Consider the following 19,633-nt stretch of genomic DNA (forward strand, 5'->3'; position numbering starts at 1 on the left):
CTTTTGTGAGCTCGGCTCACCTGGCCCATTCCAGAAATGAATGCTGCAGCTGGTTTTGGTTGTTTTAGGAGAAGCTAGTTCCTGTGGCATTTTGGTACTGCAGGGGCAGTACAGGATACCATCCAAAAATAATGACATAGAGGTTGGCTTGGGAAGGTTCAGCTCAAACATCCCAAACAAAATCGGACCATTAGGTAAATAAATCAGTTGAGAATTGGATGGGAGAAGAGATGTGCAGAAGAATTCCTGTTACACAAGCAGCAAGTGGACTTTTCGCACTGTTAGACTTTTTGAACCGGGAGATAATATGTGTTTATGTGTGTGGTGTCATCATAAACAAAGAAAGAAGGGGTGAAGTACAGCATCACAGATTCCAGATGATGGTCAGTGTCTCTCAGCTGAATATACATTCTGTCTTCCTGGGAAGGTGATGAGATCATTTTCAAGGAACTAACATGTAAACTACTTGTAACTTTGTTTACCTTGAAGAAAAAAGCCTTCTTTACACCAGTAACACTCATATTTGTCACAGCTTCTGCAATTTGGTTGACATTCTATGCAAAGCAGAGAATTTTCATCATTGTAGGTATCTGGAGGACAACTTCTATAGCATTTCTGATTGTACCTGGAGACAAAATATGCAGTTTTGAAACTGGCATTCTTCAGCTCAAGTTAGAAAGCAAGGAAAGCATGGATAACTCTGGTCCAAACTTAACTTAAGGCAATATGAAGAATCCTCTCAAATGTCTGACACATAAATCAACATTCAGTTATAAAATGAAAATTGGCAATATCAATGCACATTCTTAACTATGGCGTATACTTGGGGTGCATTGCAGAAAAATCTTCTTTTCTCTCATCACTCAAAAGGCATCTTCTTTACTGAGCTCTGGAGCATCTTTGGCCACTTCATAATATTTCAAAGAAAGCACTGTTTTGTTTCAGAAAAGGGAGAGAAAGAGAGGAGGAAGTGGGGATGCAGAAGAGTGAGGATAAACTTACATGTAATAATTATGCATGCACGATGTACATGTTCTTGGGTCATCTGGAATAAAAAGCAGACAACACATTGAAAGAAAGCAAAATACTGTGCTGATCCAAATATATACAAATCTCATTTGACCAAATATAGAGATGAAAAGGGAGCTCTGTTGTAGAGTTGCCGTGGTGGTGGTGGTGGTGGTGACCATGATGACGACAATGATCATTTCTGTAATTTGATTTATTTTGTGAAAAATACGAAGTATCTTTTGGACAGGATAGTGGCTGATTTACACTTAAAATGTTTCTTTGACTTATCATAGAATCATAGAAGAGTAGCACTGGAAGAGGCCTAAAAGGCCATCTGTGTAGCACAGCTAATCTTGAGCATAAACAGTACAAATGTGAAGGAATAAACCAGGAGTGGGAACTAGATTTAAGTGAGGTGCCAGATGACATGGGTGCCAACTTTGGGCTCAGTGACATTAGGGGCTCTGGCTTTTCCCACCAGAGTCCTCCATGGCCAGAGGGGCTTCTCTTGCCCCATACTTTCCTCCACTGAGGGGGATGAAGGGCAGATACTTGCCATCCCAACTATGCTAGTGAATGGTGTACTAAGAGAATCCCCACACCAGTCAGATCAAAGGTAGCAGAGGCGTTTCTTCTCAGCATGCTGTTCGCCCTTCCAGTTGGGAGGGAGAATGGCATTCAGGGGCAGGGCCTGTGGGAATAGGAAGGGCCTCAGCTGGGGTCCCATAGACTGGATGAGGCAGTCTGGTGGCCTTAGTAGCAATAGGGCTGCAGCCTAAACTGAGCCCTTGAGCCGTTGTACGCACTTAGTTCAAAACAATGGAGTACCTGTCATTGTTAGAGTTTGCTGGGGCAGGACATTTCCATTTTGCTGGAATAGAACATTATGCCAAATATCCTTAGGATATTTCCTTGTTCTAAGGCCAGAGCAGGAGATTTGGGGTTTAAATGATTAAAGATCAATGAAGCTTAGGTGAGAGAGAACTCTCAGACGGCCATTATTTCCTCTAATCTAATCATGACTTTCTTGCTGCTTGTAGATTCTCTTAACTCTAACACAATTGCATTCAGTATTCAGTATATAATGAATCATCTCTGCAAGTACATTAAAAATCCCCTTTCTGAGAGGAACCCAGTTCTCCTGCTAAAAGCAATTCTTTAGAACTGGGACCACCTTCAAGTTGGCAATCAGCTCTTTGAGCACGCCAGACACAAGGGCAGCTGCGTTTCGTGGGAGGGGGGAGGATCAATGGCATTGTCAACTACCAACAAGCAAACAAACTGCTGTGGGACTGCTGGAGATGCTCTAGGCATGAATGGAACAAGGACCATTTTTCATTTTAATGGTATATTTCTAGTCAAATCAGGATGCACTTTCCTACCTCTACAGCCTAGTCCAATGATTGATTAGTAACAAATAGGTCTCATGGAATTTAATAAGTATGTTATATTCCTTAATAGGTATGCATGCAATTGCAGCAGCCTAATTCACGTTTCTTTGAATCTGAAATTGATCCTTATTTTCCTTAGAAAGAAAGGAGTGTGTCTTTCTGTGTATGAATGCATAAAAGGTTAAATGACATGCTGGTGGGAACTACAATGCCCTAGACCTAGAATGGGGCCACCCATCTATTGCATTAGACAACCTGATGTGTTAGGAGCAGAAGCTTGCAGTACAAATTAATTCACACCTACAGTGATGATTTAGATTTCCATTGAAATCAGCAAGAAATAAAAGTAAACTATTTTCTAGAGCTGTTTTTCAATTAAATAAACAAGTAAAAAAACTATGCACAATGATGAGAATTACATTTATTCTACTGTGTCATTTTCTTCTCAGGAATAAGTTTGATTACCATTCTGAACTGTTATTGCTATATTTTATTTACATTTTTCTTTTTATTGAACATTAACATTTAATAACATCGAAAAGACTGGGAAACATAATGCATCCTATACTTGCAGAATTATATTTAACTGCAGTAGAACCAGTTCAGCCGATTTTGTAAGGCATCCCTTTAAATGAAACTACCTCCCTTCTATTAAGACAGCTTCAATAGGTGTGCTAGTGCTGGTCAACAGCCAAATTGAGGGTTGCCATTTCTTTCTCCTATCAGTGTTGCTGCGATTTTAACATCTGCATAACAGACAGAAATTCAACAGGATTACCTTTTTTGTTAAACTTTCAGGTACCTGTTTTGTGGCTATACTGCATGACCCAGGAAGGAAGCAAGGGCGCACTGGCAATCTTACACATGAGTTTTCCAGCAGAATTCCAACAGAACAAGCAGGAAAATGTTTCTTTTATTAGACAAATTAATGGAAAACACACCTAGCCAACTAGCAGTGATTTGAGCCTTGATAGCAAAATGGAACATCCATGGTCAGGGGCAGTTTACTTCCAACTAGTAACAGAAAATAGGCATTGGGAATAAAAAAAAACTCGGGGCAGAGCCCTTATCTTTATGGCCTACAGGAACTCCCCAGAAGTATCTGACTGCTGCAAAGTGAATGTGAGACCATTTATTAAAAAATATTTATGTGCTGGTTTTTACATAGCAGGGTCCTAAAATCATTTTGGGGACCTCAGGGCCCACTTTAACATGTCCCCTTGCCACACACAAACCATGACCCTACCCATGAATACAATCTTGTGAGTCATGCAAGGAAAAAAAAGCACATTAATTCTAAAATTACATAGTCTGCATTTCTGAAATTATGCCTTCGCCTACTACACTTGGGCATTTCTACCAAACACTCCCCCACCCTTGACATCCAAAACTTGCTGACACACTGTGTAACTTTGTGATTTGTTCTAATAAAGGTTCATCTTGTCAATATTTTGATTGTGGATGCAAACATTTTATGAACGGACCATTTCACCCTAATGCTTTTTTTTCTGGCCTTTTTCGATGCACAGCCATGAGCCACCTCCCCGCACAGCCAATATGTGCTACATTTATTTTGGGCCTGCCAATCCTACCGCTCTATGGCAGCAGCAGCTCCCACTGACCCCGGGACCAGAGCCCTAACAAGGAGCGTTCTGTGGTTCTTCCACCAGCCATCGTTCTCTCTGCGTGTACACGCAAGGAGGTCTGAGACGGGCGTTGGCCGCAAAAGCATATGGAAGGGGGAGGTTTCTCTCCCCCCGCCCCCGCCACACACTCTGCTTCTCTTTCTTAGTCTCAAACGACAGATCCTAGCTGAGTGTGCACAAGCACCCCTAATGGAGTGTGTGCAAGGGCCTGACCAGGGAGTCCCTGTCAAAATACTGCTGGTCACGTCCTGCATTGCTTCTGATTGCCTTCAGCAGATTTCACAAGGCATGGATATTAGGGACATAGATTCAAGGACGTAGATTTCCATAATTTTCAAGTGTGGGTTCCAGGGTGGTCTTGAGGACATGTCTTGGTTACTCCTCTTAGTTAACTACTACTATTCCTACACAGTTTAAGGGCAGCTGAGATCACTGTGGAATAGGTGCTCAAAATTCATGCTCAAAATGGGGTTCAAAGGAGCTGTTTAGTTTACTTTGTGTTCAGTCTTTCGGGCAGGTGACTTTTCCTTTGTCGTGCCCCCCCCCCCACCATGGCAGCCATTTTGTGGTTGTGCACTGGACAGTTTTTCAGATTGCCAAGTGTGCCCACAGCCCCAAAAGGCTGGCTAACCCTGACCTATTTTCAGTGATTCGGGGCCTTGGAGATAAAGCAGAGTTATCCTCCCACAGTCTTTTGGAGAGGATATGACCACACAGAAAGCAGTTTTAGATGAGAGCTGTAGGCAAGCCCACCAAGGGCACCTGGGCCAGCATGGGCATGGACCACAGTTGCTTCCTTCTTATTTATTTTTCAAAATACATTTAATAGCTGGGGACAGCCAGTCAGGAATGTACATGGTTGCAGAAGCTCATGTTGCCATTTTTACTTCAAAAATATACTATACTTTTGCACATCAGGGTGGAGCTTATTTCCAACACAGAAGCACACTCCAGTTTGAGGTTTGAGGGAAGGGGAGCCATCGCTGGACACTTGCTGAAGGCCCACTCTCCAGCAGCAGCCTGCTCACAAGAGTCCCCCTGCTCTGTGTCGTTGAAACCTGCCTGGTCACCTGCTTCTCAGTCTGCTCCGGATAGTTTTTGAACTGAATAGACCCACAGTACTGTGAGGGATGGACCGTGGGGCCAAAGTACAGGGTCCCACTGCCTGGGGGGTAGGCAGATGACAACACAGAGAGCAGTTGGTGATAGGGGAGCTGCAGACAAGCCCAGTGCCCGGGCCAGCGTGGGCACCCACAGGGCCAACAGGGCAGAAACTGAGGAGGAGGGTGAGGAGGGGAGCAATGGATGCCACTGCCTACTTGCTCAAAAGGGTCTGTCAAGCAAGCCAATGGCACTAGGATGAGAAAGTGAGGGAGGGACTGGTGGCGAGATGGTGTCTTGCTCAAGGAAACCAGGATCTTGCTCACAAACCAGGATCTGGTGGTCATGATGGTACCACGACTGAAGCAGATTAGGATTCACAAGTACACATGCTCAGAGTATTTATTGCTCTTTTTATCAGTCTTTTTCAAAACTGGTTGAAAAAGGGGATATAGAATCATTTGTAAAGCATGGCATATTGGTGGGGTAAGGAGAAGGGAAATATTAATTATGCTCTTCATACCTGAAGTAAGAGAACAGGGCCTTCCATAAAGGGGGACTTACCAGTCAATTAAATCCAAAGTCTGAAATACCCTAGTGGCAGGGCTTAAATAGAAGGGCAGTAAGCATGCCAGCAAAGGGAAGAGTAATCATAAAAGATTAGGGTAAGTACAGCTCATTCCAGGTTTGTTTTTTTAAATCATTAATGAAAAACATAATGTACAAATCAATAAAACTGTCAGTCTTCATACGCACTGAGCCATTAATACGGATTGCACAAAACGCCATAGACACCATTCTAACCAAAGACTGCTTCTCTAGCTCCTTCAGAGTTTTACATGACAGACTGAATTGCAGCTTTGAGTCTCTCCCATGAAGGCTGCACAATGTACTGATGTGTGGTAGACCGCAGATGAAAAAAGACATTTGTACTTTAGCTAATGGTGCTTTTGCATTCTTGTGACGTGCTAGTTAAAGCGTAAGTGATGATGCCCTTGATTTTATCAGCTAGGTCAATGGATAAGGCAAAGCTCTCGCTATTGCGAGGCATTGTAGCTATTAATCATCATGGATGATTTTGAGAAATGAAATTGCTTTGTGTGTGTGTATGCAGGTTTTTTTTTAAAACCACTGGAATTAACATATTTTCTCCCTGCCACAGACCCAGTTCTCCCAGCTGCCAAGTTATGAATGTGAGAGGGGGGTCTTGAGCTTCTTTAAATCTTCCAAGGACACCTTTGTTGTGCACTTTCTTTCCCCTCTGTATACTTAATGGAATCTGCAAAACCTTCTCCATGTTATTACATCTCACTTGCAAATACGCCTTCACTAAATATAATTTAAATTTAAAATATGTTCTTAAGGAAAGAGTCTATTCATGCTTGTATTAGCTTCTTTGGACAATAGTTGGATAGGAAATGGAGATACTGGGAGATTTATAGCAACTGAATACTTGGTATGCCATCTAAAGACAGTACTAGGTCAAAGAGGGCACCGTGAGATCAGTGAGATAATTTCAAAATAAGTGCTAGAAATTTGGATTATAAAATTGAACTGATTTTATACTGAGTGTTGTTCCAGTAAGGCCATAGGAGTGGAATGCGCTCAAGGTGATCCAGACAGAGGAGTTGAATCAGAGATCTCTGAATGCACATGTGAGTGTTGCCATTCCACATTGCCACACCACACCTCTGCCAAGCCCCTTTCAAACAACATCTCTGCATTGACTGAATGAGGAAACAGTGGGATTGCCTGGCTGCACCCCCACCAGAGCTCTGTTCAGCTGAAGGTGTGAGCAGAGACCTTCCATGGTGTAGAAAAATCCCCTCCAAGTACTTCTATTCATACCTGCATGCCAGCTCAGAGGCTGGTGGCAAGATAGTTGAATCTAAGCCTGGTCTACTCTACCCCATATGTTTATCTAATATGGAAATGTAGTCTGCAAAGAGCTCCCCTGTCATCAGTATAGATTGCATCAAGTACTCTTCAATAGGGCATCTGGCACCACAGCTGGCCAAGTGTTGCTCTGGCAAATAACTGGAAAAGTTTGGATTTCTAACCTGAATCTCTAGCATCTGAGTTTGTCTTTCCTCAAGGTGGAGGAACCTGCGGTGCAAATAAACCACTGATTTTTCCTGTACCCCATAACAACCGTCTCCTGCATTTTCATAGGATCAGAGCTGGAAAGGGCCTCCAAGATCATCTGCTTCAACTCATGGCTTTCAGAAGCACTAGCTCTGGTTGTGCCAGTGGGGAATTGCACCAATGCAGTGGAATTAGCAGAGGTGCAATGGAAGTATAGGATTTCTGTCCTTTGCATTATATTGCTTTTTGCTCATTTTTACGCACACCACCCTGACATTTTTGAGATGAAGGTGTGGTTTCTATATGTTTCTAAACATTCACTTACCGAAAGAAATATCTGTATGATCTAGGTATTATCACCAGAATTATATATTGCCTTAGTCAAAAGCTGTAGCATTCAAATATGCAAAAACTGTTGTTTACTCAACACAAACACAAAAAACAACCAAGCCATATGCCGATCTGATTACTGTATCCTTTTTAACTATTCTAAGTCTGGTGCCATTTTTCAGTATTTGGAGGCACTGGGATAGGACACAGTTCGCACTGTTGGCCTCATACACTTGCTGGCATTCCCTGCTCCCCTTCTAATCCCAATGCAATTAGCCAGGCACAATCAGATGCTCTGTGTTACCTCATAAAATGCTTAGGCCTATTGCTTGAATGTGAATTCATGAACACATTTAGCTAAATCAAGTTTTACTATTCATCCCCTCAGAAACAAAGATTTTCCCCTGACCGTGTTGGCCTTCATTATGTAGGCCCCTCAGAGTAGCGAAATGTCTTTCAAAAGTTGGCAATCTTACTTGGAGATGCCTTTGTTTATCTATGTTTGGACCCTTCTCTTAGTACATTGGTATTTTAAAATATACCAACTATCTCTCTAAGATCAGCAGTTAAAACGTAGGAGTTCTTTGGGTCATCCTGCTCTCCTTTAATCACAAACTCATAGAACCTTCCAGCAGCCCCCAGTCACAAAAGTAATAAATCTGGAGAAATTAACTGAATTTCAGCCATTCTCTGAACATTTAATTCTATAATATGGCTAACTACAGATAGCAGGATAAGGGACCACGTGATAAATAAAGGCTGTGGTTGTCACCTGATTTTGTAAATTTAATCTGTCCATCATTTTAGGTGGTATTTAGCTGATGACATCAAAAATTAACACAAAACATATACTGAGAAGGGTGATGTCGTCTTCCTGACTACAGGAAGTACCTACAAGCATTGAAACTGGTGACAGTCTACCCTCCATAAAGACATTATTTTTAACTCTCTAGCAATGATAGAACAACCCTCAGAAAACAGAGGAGAACGCTGTGGACTTTTCTATTAAGACATTGTTTTAGGTGCTTTGGGATGATTTATTAATGGACAAGCTTATCCACCTTGTGAAGGCTCTTAAGTGTTATGTAATGCTTGAAACTTTTCAAGAAACATGGTATCCATTTTTGGGGTATGTTGTTCATACTTCCCAGGATTGTTGTAAAATTTTGCTAATCTGTTAAGGGAAAATCATTTCAGCTCAAAAGTTTTGCAGTTCTGTACTTTATCTGAATTAGATTGTGTTCAATTGTATTGTGCATTAATGTATTCACTCTCTTTATTCAAGCTTATTTGTTAGAAGTGAAAGAACCAGCAGGCAACAGAAATTCTGGGATGTTTTCATTACTCAGCAACATCAATTGTCCTTCAGAATAGAAATCAACTGGGAAAAGTAACTGGCTTACTTGACAAGGAAGTGATCTTAAGGTTCATCAGGACTAATGTTGATTTAAAGAACTGACTGGACATACATTGAGGGATTTATTATGGAAGGAGATTCTAGCCCAGATTGGTCCAACTTTTCATACCGTGAGGGCCACATGAGGACTTGGACACAGAACTCAGTGGCCACACAATGAATGGCATTTCCATGTCATACATTAACATTCTTCTTGGAATCGGCATGCTAAACCTCTTGTACGAGAGCCAATGAACTCTCCCCAGCATGCCCCACCTGCTCCAAAGGTGCTCAGCTTGGCACTTGCCAGCTGGTGTGGCACGGAGCTTGCTGGCACAAGCTCCCCCAAGGTTGCCACAATCTTGCCCATGCCATCACTGGAATCCCAACTGGGGGGAGAATGAGGGGGACACCCCGAACGGCAAGAGGGCAGCAGAACAAGGCCTTGGGGGGCTGCATGTGCCCCATGGGCCATGTTTTGGACCACCCCATTCTAGCCTTACTGGCACTGACAACCTATCACTGACATCCAAGGAGCTCCAGGAACAGATGGTGAGAGAAAATGCCTTCCCAACTGAAAGAACAAAACAAAATAAGAAAATCAGGCAATGTAAAGATAGAACATACCCGAATTGCAGGACAGGCATCCATCTGCACAAGGAATACAGACTTCTGAGTCAGGGTCTTCTACTTCACCTGCACATTGGATAGTCCAAGTATTAATTTAATTGTTCCCCCAAAACAGGATTTAACTTCTGGAAAATACCCAAGCAACATTTCTCTGCACCTACCATAAACATGGGCCTATCTTCCACAGCCTGCCCCCTGCACTCCCCGGCCAGGTTACACGTCCGTGCAAGGTAAGGAGAATCATGATTCCTTGACTGTTTTGGAGGATTGATTATTGTTTTCTATCTTTTCAGCTTCTCACATTTTTGACTGCTTAATCTGCATTTTTAGCCAGCTGTGGCAACATGGCATGCACTGCAAGTCAATTATCCCAGTAAATGTCCTATAGATGAAGTTTCCTGCTCTGGGACTGTACAACCTCTCTCTCTCTCCCCACTTGTGAATGTGCCTAATGCATAGAAGGGGTGCCTCTATTGCCGTATGAATTTCCAGCCCCGCCACTCCACACCCATAATCCAAGAGGAAGTCTACCTATGTAGAATTCTTCAGGTGTAGGTTTCCCATGATATGGTGCACCATTTGCACTGGGTTTCCAACTGTATGAGAGGCTATGACCAAAGGTTTTCTTTTTTTAATGATCCATGCTTGGGATGGGGAAGATGTCAGGTGTGGAGCTGATGGGGAGGCCCTTCTGACCGTTCTGTGTGTGAGGCTGCCTTCCTGTGGTTATGTGCAGGGGCGGGGGGGTGTGTGTGGTTTTTCTTCCTTTTTCTTTAGCCAAGTGCCCAGGATGTTGCTTACCCCCTGCCCTCCCAACACGGCTTACATGATTTGCATGAATATTTTCAAGAACAATCTGATAATGTCCCCTGTTAAAAAAGGCAGTGATTAGACCCCTTTAGAAGAGGACAAACCTGGATCCAGAAGAGGTTAGTAATTTTAGGCCAGTAGCCAATATTCCATTCCTGAGCAACATACTTGAGTAAATGGTGGCTGGACAACTCCAGGTACTCTTGGAAGAAACTGAGTATCTGGACCCATTTCAGTCCAATTTTAGGCCTGTTTATGGAACAGAAACTGCCTCAGTTGCCCTGTGGGATGACCTTTGTCAGGAGAAAGATGGGGGAGTGCACCCCTGTTGGTTCTCCTAGACCTTTCAGCAATATTCAGTACCATCGTCCATGGCATCCTTCTGGATAGGATGGCTGGGTTGGGAGTCAGGGGTACTCCTCTGCAATGCTTGCACTCTTACTTGGCTGACTGATTCCAGATGCTGTTGCTGGGAGGAATGTAGCTTTGCACCATGGCAAGTATGTCATGGAGTACCAAAGGGCTCCATCTTTTCCCCCATGCTTTTCAACATTTACATGAAGCTGTTGGAAGAGGTCATCAGGGGCTTTGGGTTGAAGTATCATTGGTACGCTGATGACACTTAGCTCTACCTCTCATTTTCATCAAATCCAGGTGAGGCGGTGAGGGACCTAAACCAGTGTCTGGCTGGGGTGATGGGCTGGATGATGGTCAACAAATGGTAACTTCATCCAGACAAGACTGAGATTTTGTTGGTAGGTGGCTCCCATGTCCAGATGGAGAATATCTGCCCTGTTTTGGATGGGGTTGCGCTCCCTCTAGAGGACAGGGTCTGGAGCTTGGAGGTGCTTCTGGATCCTGAGCTGTCCCGGGAGAACCAGGTTGGCTCAGTGGCCAGGAGTGCCTTCTATAAGTTCAGATTAATTTGTCAGCTTCGACCATATCTGGACAGGCAGGACCTAGCAACAGCAATCCATGCCCTGGTATCCTCTCGGATGGACTACTGTAATGCAGTAGTCTGGGCATAGTCGTCTATGCTGGGCTGTCCTTGAAAATGGTCCAGAAGTTACAGTTGGTGCAAAATAGAGCAGCCAGGCTGTCGATGGGGACTAGTAGTACCAAACATATTACACCAGTCCTCTATGAATTACACTGGTTGCCCATTGAAGTCTGGGCTCACTTCAAGGTGCTTGTTTTGATGTATAAAGCCCTAAACAGTTTAGGACCTGAAATCTGAAAGGACATATCCATCCATATTGGCCTACCCAGACCCTGAGATCATCATTAGAGGCCCTGCTCCAGGAGCCATCTCTGAAGGAATCTAGGAGGATGGCTTTCTGAGGCAGGGCCTTCTCAGATGTGGCACACCAACTATAGAATCAACTTTCCAGGGATATTTGTCAAGCGCCGTCCTTTCACATATTCTGGAGCCAGACAAAGATGTTTTCATTTAAGGAGCATTTTAATTATTATTTTAATTGAATTGAATTTTAATTATATCTTAATGTAAATTTTAGTTTCTTAATTATGACATTTGAGATAGTTCCAATCTGTTGTTAAACTATTATTTGGTGTTCCTGTTATGATGTTATGTCATTTATTATGAATATTCTGGTTTTAACTGTCTAAATTTGTGTGTGTTTTTATGTTGTTGGCTTTTAGCATATAAACCACCTAGAGAACCATGTGACTATGAGATGGTATACAAAAGTGTTAAATGAATAAATAAAAATGATAGTAAGGTAGCAACTCACACTGGTCCACCTCGTATTTTCCTGTTCCAAAGGAGCATACCCATTCTGCTTCTACTCTTGAGCCCTGATTCTGGAACTAGCTGAATCAGGAACTAGCCTTTTTTTTTTTTTTTTTGCAAAAATAACGTATCTACGTGTTAATGGTGCTGATCTCAATATTGGAACCACTTCTGCTAGCTTTTTATTTTATATCAACAGAATGCCTGGACTGAATGCCTTTAGCAAATTGCCTGGCTAAAAGTTCATCAGATTAGATAAATGAATTTCAAATACCTCCCCCCAATTTATAGCAAAACACTTCTGTGTAAACTTGTAATAGAAAACCTCGGTTTAGGTCCTGCAATATATGATGACACGCTTTAAAGTGAAATTGAGAGAGCAGATTTTGCCCTCACTCCAATTCCACCACCACTTTGCAGGAGCCAAAACAGTTTAGTATTACTTTCAGCACTCGGCATCAGTAACTGATATCACCACATGTTATGGAAATAAGCCAAACTAATGGTTTTGCTCTTCACTGGAGGTCAGTTCTTAAAAATATGCTGTTGATGTTGACTATAAATGCCTGCATTCTCCAGGCTTTGGGGAGGTGGGTTCCTGTCAGAGGTCTTGTGCAAGCACAGGGATGCTGAACAGCAATGCAAGGGCCTTATAAATATGGATGTGTTTGAATTGTGGTAAATCACTCTCTGCTTTTAAAATCAGATCCAATTTAACAGCAAACATTGTATTTCAAAGAGCAATCAAGCCTGCAAGCTTATTCCCACTTATACAGAAGCAAGCCCCATTAAACTCAGTGGGACTTACTTCTGAACAGAAATGCATAGAACTGCGATGTTAGAAGTTCACGAGGTGATGTCAACTATTTCACAGGCAGATACAGTTATGCTTTTGCATACTTCACTTTTTAACCAGCTTTTTTGCCTGTTCTTTTTAAATAAATATATCCACAGTTTAATAAGAGCATAGAGACTGGAGTGGAGGAAGCAGGGAAGCTGGACTGCATTCAGAAAAACTGGATTTGGGAGACTGGGGCTTGGATTTTAAAAACATGTCTCATAATTATAATTTCAATAGACTCATACATACACAACACGAACATCCTGTGGGATAAATACTTGTTAAAGTATATTTTAATCATAAGCTGGCCTCTGTTTCTTCTAGGGAAGGGACAGTCATATTGACACGCAATGGCTTTTCTGCCAGAACTTCAGCAGTGCTCCATGCTTCCACCAAGTGGCGGCTCACTCATGGACCAGTTGTACTGGGAGGAAAAGGGGGAACAACTGCTTTAGAGAAGTTTTGGCAATCTGGACTCGCTGGCTTAACCCACACTGGCCAGCCCTGGAATAGCAGCTCTCTGTGACTCACCCAAGTGCTTGGCTACATTCAAGGATAAACCTCTCTTAACATCCTATATTCACCACCTTGCTGTTGTACTCAGTTGGACATACTTCTAAGTAGATATGGATAGGACTGTGTTGTTAGTCACTGTACTGAGAAAAAGGTCCCATTTGAAAATGTCACCTGGTATTTAGCCTACTTGCAATCCCTTACAGAGAACTCAAAGGGATTTTGTGTGTGGAAATGGCAGCCTGCTCTTGGATTGTTTTCAGTAAGCTCTGATGCAATGAGATGAAGAATGGCACAGAGAACATTCTCCATGAGCGTGTTAATGTTCTGCTGTCAGACACTTTACCTTTTCTACATTTGTGCCTCTGGCAGCTGCGATCGGCCAAGTAGTATCCTTGGAAGCATCTCTCACAGCTGGCTTGATCAAGGCACACTTCACAGTGTTCGAAGCACGGCATGCATTTATGGCCATTTTCTGAAGGATAGTAGCCCAGAGGGCAACTCTCAGTGCACTCTCCCAGGTGTAGGAAAAGTGCATTGCCTTTCTTGTCTGCAAGATAAGACAGAACACAAATGTTAGGAAAATAAAGGGCCAGGACCTACAATGCCTAATATCAGAGCAAGCCCTAAGCACTGCATGATGCTAAAAGGATGATCCCAGCAAGAAACAGAAGAGCGAATCATGAGGTGAAGCCACTGGTACCTTTCTTTTCCATTTACATATCTGCCTAAAATGGAAATGACTTCCTGTAACTGAGTCAATAACTGAGTCATTTTCTCTCAGTAGCTCATTCCAAAGTCCATTATTTTCTCAGAAAGCCTGAAGTGTGTGATTTAATTAACAGAGGAGGAATAGCATTAATAGAACAAGAAAGGTTTCTTGAAGGCAGTCCTAAAAGTAATACAAGATGCAAAGCCTTGTTCTCCCCACATTGTCCAGTATGTCAGCTTGTTCAGAACTCCTGTCAAGCTGGCTAAATTTATGATAATTTAGCTGGCTAGTTCATTGGTTAGGCATGATAATCAGGTATATCCATAAGTATATAGATACAGTTCCAGCTCTCCATCCTTGCCATCTGGGAGAAAGCTTTTAGCTATGCTTTAAATCAACCAACCAACCAACCAACCAACCAACCACAAATGAATAACACAGTGCCAAATGACACCACTGAAAGATCACTCAAAATTTTGCTAATTCAGTATTTTTTGTTTAAATTAAAAGCATTATTTTTATTTCATTCATCTACTGTCACATAGTTGAAGCTGTACGGGTGATTTATAACAGCACATATAAACAACACAAAACATGCTACAGAAGATGGAGGAATCTGAAGCAGGTGGAAATAGCTAATGGAATGCAACTGGATTTAGAGTTTTCTAGGTTGATCCAGCGGCAATCTTGAGTTTGGTCACCCTGTTTGCTTCCCAGCTGAAAATGGTGCCATAAATGCTACTATCATTGAGAAAAGGACCACTATATTGGTTGTCAGGCAGGCCTCCACTTCTGTCTCTGCTTCGCCTCTTCTGCAGGACTGGAAAGAAATGGTTGCTACACCCCCACACTATCTTTGACTAGTAATGTGTGAATCACTAAAGTTCTTTTTCTGATTGCATTCACATTTTTAAATGTTCCCAGATTCATTCTCTCCTGAATATTACCTTTACATATTTTTGGTAAATTCTTATCAAAATTACATCAAGGCTAAATTCTCATCCATTTGTGCCTACCAAATTCAATGGGTACAGTTATTCCCAGTGTGCACAGCACGGGGCCATGTTCTGTCTGCTCCCCATAAAGATGTTTAATTCAGCAGTAAAAGCTAAATACACAGAAATTGAAGTCCAGATATTTCAGAGCTTAAGACTCAAAGTCCTGGGTCAGGATGGTGGGATCTATCAGGTCTGCTTTCTCCCGCATTTGGTTTTTAAAATCTAAAATCAACCTCTTCTTGCTGGTTATAAAATTTCATTTAAAAAAAATCAAAACTGAACTTAAGTAAAATGTGCACTGAACCCTACTCCTAAAGATTGGCCCAAAGCTTCCATTCTTGTTGCTGTCATTGGGCAAGACTCTGGAAGGGTGGGAGAGGGAAAGAGCTTATTACACTGTGAACCCATTGGCTAACTCCTGGGTATTTTGTAAATATCTGGAGTAGATACCTGGAATTCATATTGTACTGGGATTTTTGGTATGCTGGGAGAATGGAACCAAGAAAACATCCATTGTATAAAAATAATTGCAATACAATTCCAAGTTGTTAAAAAAATTGGATAAATTACTGCTGTAGCTACTTTGCATTTGAGGTAAACTTAAGGGAAGAGAAATGGTATTAAAATCATGTCCTTACCTTTCCCACAAGCGGTACATTTGTTAGGTTCACTTCCACTGCATTCCATACAAGTCTGATGGCATGGATGACACTGATCCTTAAATTCAAATTTCCCTTTAGGACACTGAAGGACACAGCGCCCATCTTCCAAAAATCTATTACAAAATAAAAGGGGAAAATAAAATGCTAGTATCAGGTAACAGAAGAAAACCCTCTTTTTAAAAAACAAGCTCAAACAAACTCTGAGTGCTGCTTCCATAGTCAGTTATATTCCTTATATACTTTGCACTTTGTTCTTCCTTCTACGTGGCTGCATTTATAACTTTTGGCAAGATAAAGAGTATAGCTAAGTAACTTTGCCTTTGAACTCGATTTTCAGAGACATGATTGAGTCCATGCCTACCTGTCTCCATGTCTCAACCACTAAAGTGTTCCAAGATCCTACTAAATTTAGTGATGTACTAAAACCCACTTGTCCTTTTGCAGCTCTTCAATTCCATGCCACAGACCGTTTTTCCTGCCTCTTTCACAGAGACTGTGGGATTTTTAGAGACATTTCTTAGCATGCAGATCTTCACTGCTTGCCTTGCCTTGTAAGAATGTGGCTGAGTTGTGTATGAAAGCTCTTGTTGTTGACCTCCTTCTGCTTCTTTTTTTGCTAAAAGGATGGTCAACAACCACAACAAGACCAAGCTAAAAATGCCTTGCTCTGCTTTTGGGCTCCCAACAGGCAGCAGCTCTGAAAAGCTCCAAGGGGCCGTCATGCTCAAGTCCTCCAGGGGCTTTCCTGGAAGCACCAGATGCTGCAGAGACTGCAGAGCACAGAATGTGATGAAAGTTATAAAATAAACTGTGCCCGCTTACCCCAGCACCTTGTTATAGGTAGAAAACCCCCCAAAATTCTTGGCTCTTCCCAGTTTTTGGATGCAATCTCTTTTCATTGTTCCCTAAATGCTCAGAAAGAAATAGATACAAAATTCTGGCACGGTGCTGCTAAAAATAGGTGGAAAATCCATAATTTTTTAAAAGAATTTTCCTGTAAACAAAACACTAAGCTAAGCTTCTGCTGCAAGATTCTTTGACAGTTCTCATCCCATTTGGCTTGTTGTATCAGCCTCAAGAAATTCTAGTGCCTACATTTTAAAGTAAATCAATAATGGATGCATTTTAGGATGGCTTTTCTCTAGCTAAGTAATACGTTTCTGCAGAAATTTATTTAAGTTGCCAGGAAGGAGCAAGCAAATGGGTCTTCCAAAGGTTGGACCCCATTTCAATTTCCTTGGGTTTAATGATTTCACTCAGCATCGGGATGAGAAGGGGAGCAAACAAATTTAATTATTAATCTGATGTGAGTACTGCATTCCAGGTGAGCTGCTTTAATGATGAGCTGGTGCCTTTTGACCAGTGTGGATATGCACACACATGCAGGTTTTCTATACTATGACCCTACACGTTAGAGGCAGAGGACAATGCTGTAGCGAGCCTCCATTACAGCAATGCGAAGGCAGAAAAGGATTCAAGCTTATTGCAGCCCAGATCTGCAATGTCTTGTGAGGTCCCATTCAGAGCCTCAGGATACCCCACAGAACCCTATGCTTTTCCTGAGCCTTTCAGGCTCACTGTTTGTTTTTGTATGTTTAGTTTTTACTTGATTCCTTAACAATCATTATTCCACTTCAATATTTATTTATTTATAACATTTGTATGCCGTCCCATTATTTGCGTCTCTGGACGGCTTACAACATAGATAAACTGACAATCTTTACTTAGATAAATTGACTACTTATTGACAAGTAGCTGATTTTGTAGGGAAGGATAAATCTGCCAGTTTGGGGTTTTCTCCATTTCTCATTTTTTTTCCAATCTGAAGTTCAATTTTCCCCAAACATTTAGAATTTTGTTTTTTTCTTTACAGTTGTATGAAGATTTATATGCATTTTATGTAATTTTGCTTAACAGATTTTTTTTCAATTCATGTTTCCTAGTACCCCCCTTATTAACATTTTATGAATATTGGCATTTTTATGTGCTCTTTCCACTAAAATATTTGAGTGGAAAGAGCACCTTTTTATTTAATCAATATTTTAATATGTTTTAATATTGAATTTTATTGTATTTGCAGCCAGAATGGATCGTCAATTTATTTATTTATGCTGTTAGCCATCCAGAGTCGTTAGTAACTGGATGGCATACAAATTTCATAGATAAATAATAAATAAATACATGTTTTTAATTGGAAATTCAGCAAAGTGAGCATTTTGAAGGGTAATTAACTTTTGGTTTGTGTATTGGTTTAAACATGGAATTAGGTAAGTTTATATTAAAATGAAAACTGAATGTATTTTCTCCTCCACTCTGTCTATATATTCCAACTATGTTTTTCCTTGTTATGCTAGAAACAGAAAACATAGATTAGATTTATCTTTACAACTCTGACTCTAAGTTGCATTACATGAGGAAATCAGTGACTTAAAGAGTTCCTGCTTTAATTCCCCTTGCAGAATATGTCAAGCGGACTACCTGCTTAGGGTAGGTCTACCTCTGAGGAGGTACTCCCACTGTCCATTTCAAACAGCAAAGCGAAGGGTAAAGCCCTATTTTACAATGTATACTCCTGAATTTGAAGGGCTAAAAGAACAGTTGTGTGCTCTAGAGGGCCTCTATTAATTAAAACTATGGGATTCAGAGAAAAAAAAATAGTGCATGAATGACAAAATGACCTGTTATCAAAAGATTGGAAGGATTTCTAAAAGGATTTTAACAACAACACTTAATTCACATACCCTCAAGCATGACACTTTCCTACACTGCAAATCTTGACTTTGAATTCTCCAGAGCTTTGCTTTGATTTGTGTATACTCTCTCTCTCTTTTTCCTCTTTTTCTCCCCTCTCCCCGCTCTCACGCACATTGATATGTATAATCAATACATGAGGGAAGAATATATTTTTCTTCTTTAAACTGGAAGTGGCTACATGTGAAATAAAATAAAATTATGAAGGGGTACAGGAGGGGCAGAAATTAAAATAAGAAAGGAATAAGAAAGAGGGCGGGTCATGGAGTGGCCTCCAAACCATGCCAGGATGCTAGAACAAACTATGGATTGTGGGGCAGTTTGAAAGCTACCTCTGCTGCCCACTTTGCTGGGTTCAGATGATATTGCAACCTATGTCTGTTGTAGGTAATTAAGAAAACGAGGCAGCCACTGGCATGCGCAGGTAGGGGGAAAAGCCACTGAGGTGTCTTCTTCTTCCCACATCATGTGATTCATGTCAATAGCTTTGCAAGTGTTCTTTTAAAAAGAAGGAAATTTCCAAATGTTAGATTTAACAGAACTCAAGAAGGTATTGCTTTATATAGATTTATAATGGATTTCCCCCCACAAACCTAGAAAACTTGTTTCATACTTGGTAGAGTAAAAGAGAAGAACTCATTTCTGCTGAATGTCAACCTGCATTATCTAAGTGTCATTCATTACTTGCTTTGTCCAAGCCATTTAAAGGCCACCAAGAACCTGAGGACCTAAAAGAACTTGAGATTAAAGAGGGTTGGTTTCCAATAAATTTTAAAATAGCATGCTTCAGAACAATTTTGCCCTAATATCCTGCTGTCTTATTTTTATATAAGGAAAATTGGTTCCATTTGCTCTTCCTTATTTCTTGGAAGCTTTTCAATAACACCTAAAGCACAGCATGTGTATTAGGGACACCCAGAGGATAAAAGGGAAGGGAAACATGAAAGTGGAAGGTGTAAGTGAACTACAAACCTAGAATACGTAACCATGCGTGCAAATGGCT

The 19,633-nt window shown here is 41.3% G+C and overlaps 1 protein-coding gene across 1 annotated transcript in view; it reads right to left on the minus strand.

The window, feature by feature from the left end:
- Positions 1-19,633, minus strand: part of PCSK5 (proprotein convertase subtilisin/kexin type 5) — a 250,488-nt gene that overhangs the window by 32,691 nt on the left and 198,164 nt on the right. Inside the window, exons 22-26 of the mRNA XM_044445944.1 lie at positions 15,856-15,992; positions 13,854-14,057; positions 9,588-9,656; positions 1,003-1,045; positions 483-625 (exon numbers count right to left, since the gene is read on the minus strand). Of these exons, the coding sequence (XP_044301879.1) occupies positions 483-625; positions 1,003-1,045; positions 9,588-9,656; positions 13,854-14,057; positions 15,856-15,992 (596 nt within the window). The remainder of the gene's footprint in view (positions 1-482; positions 626-1,002; positions 1,046-9,587; positions 9,657-13,853; positions 14,058-15,855; positions 15,993-19,633) is intronic.

This window comes from Varanus komodoensis, unplaced genomic scaffold, assembly GCF_004798865.1.
Source record: "Varanus komodoensis strain SLA01 unplaced genomic scaffold, ASM479886v1 scaffold5, whole genome shotgun sequence".
Classification (NCBI taxonomy): Eukaryota; Metazoa; Chordata; class Lepidosauria; order Squamata; family Varanidae; genus Varanus; species Varanus komodoensis.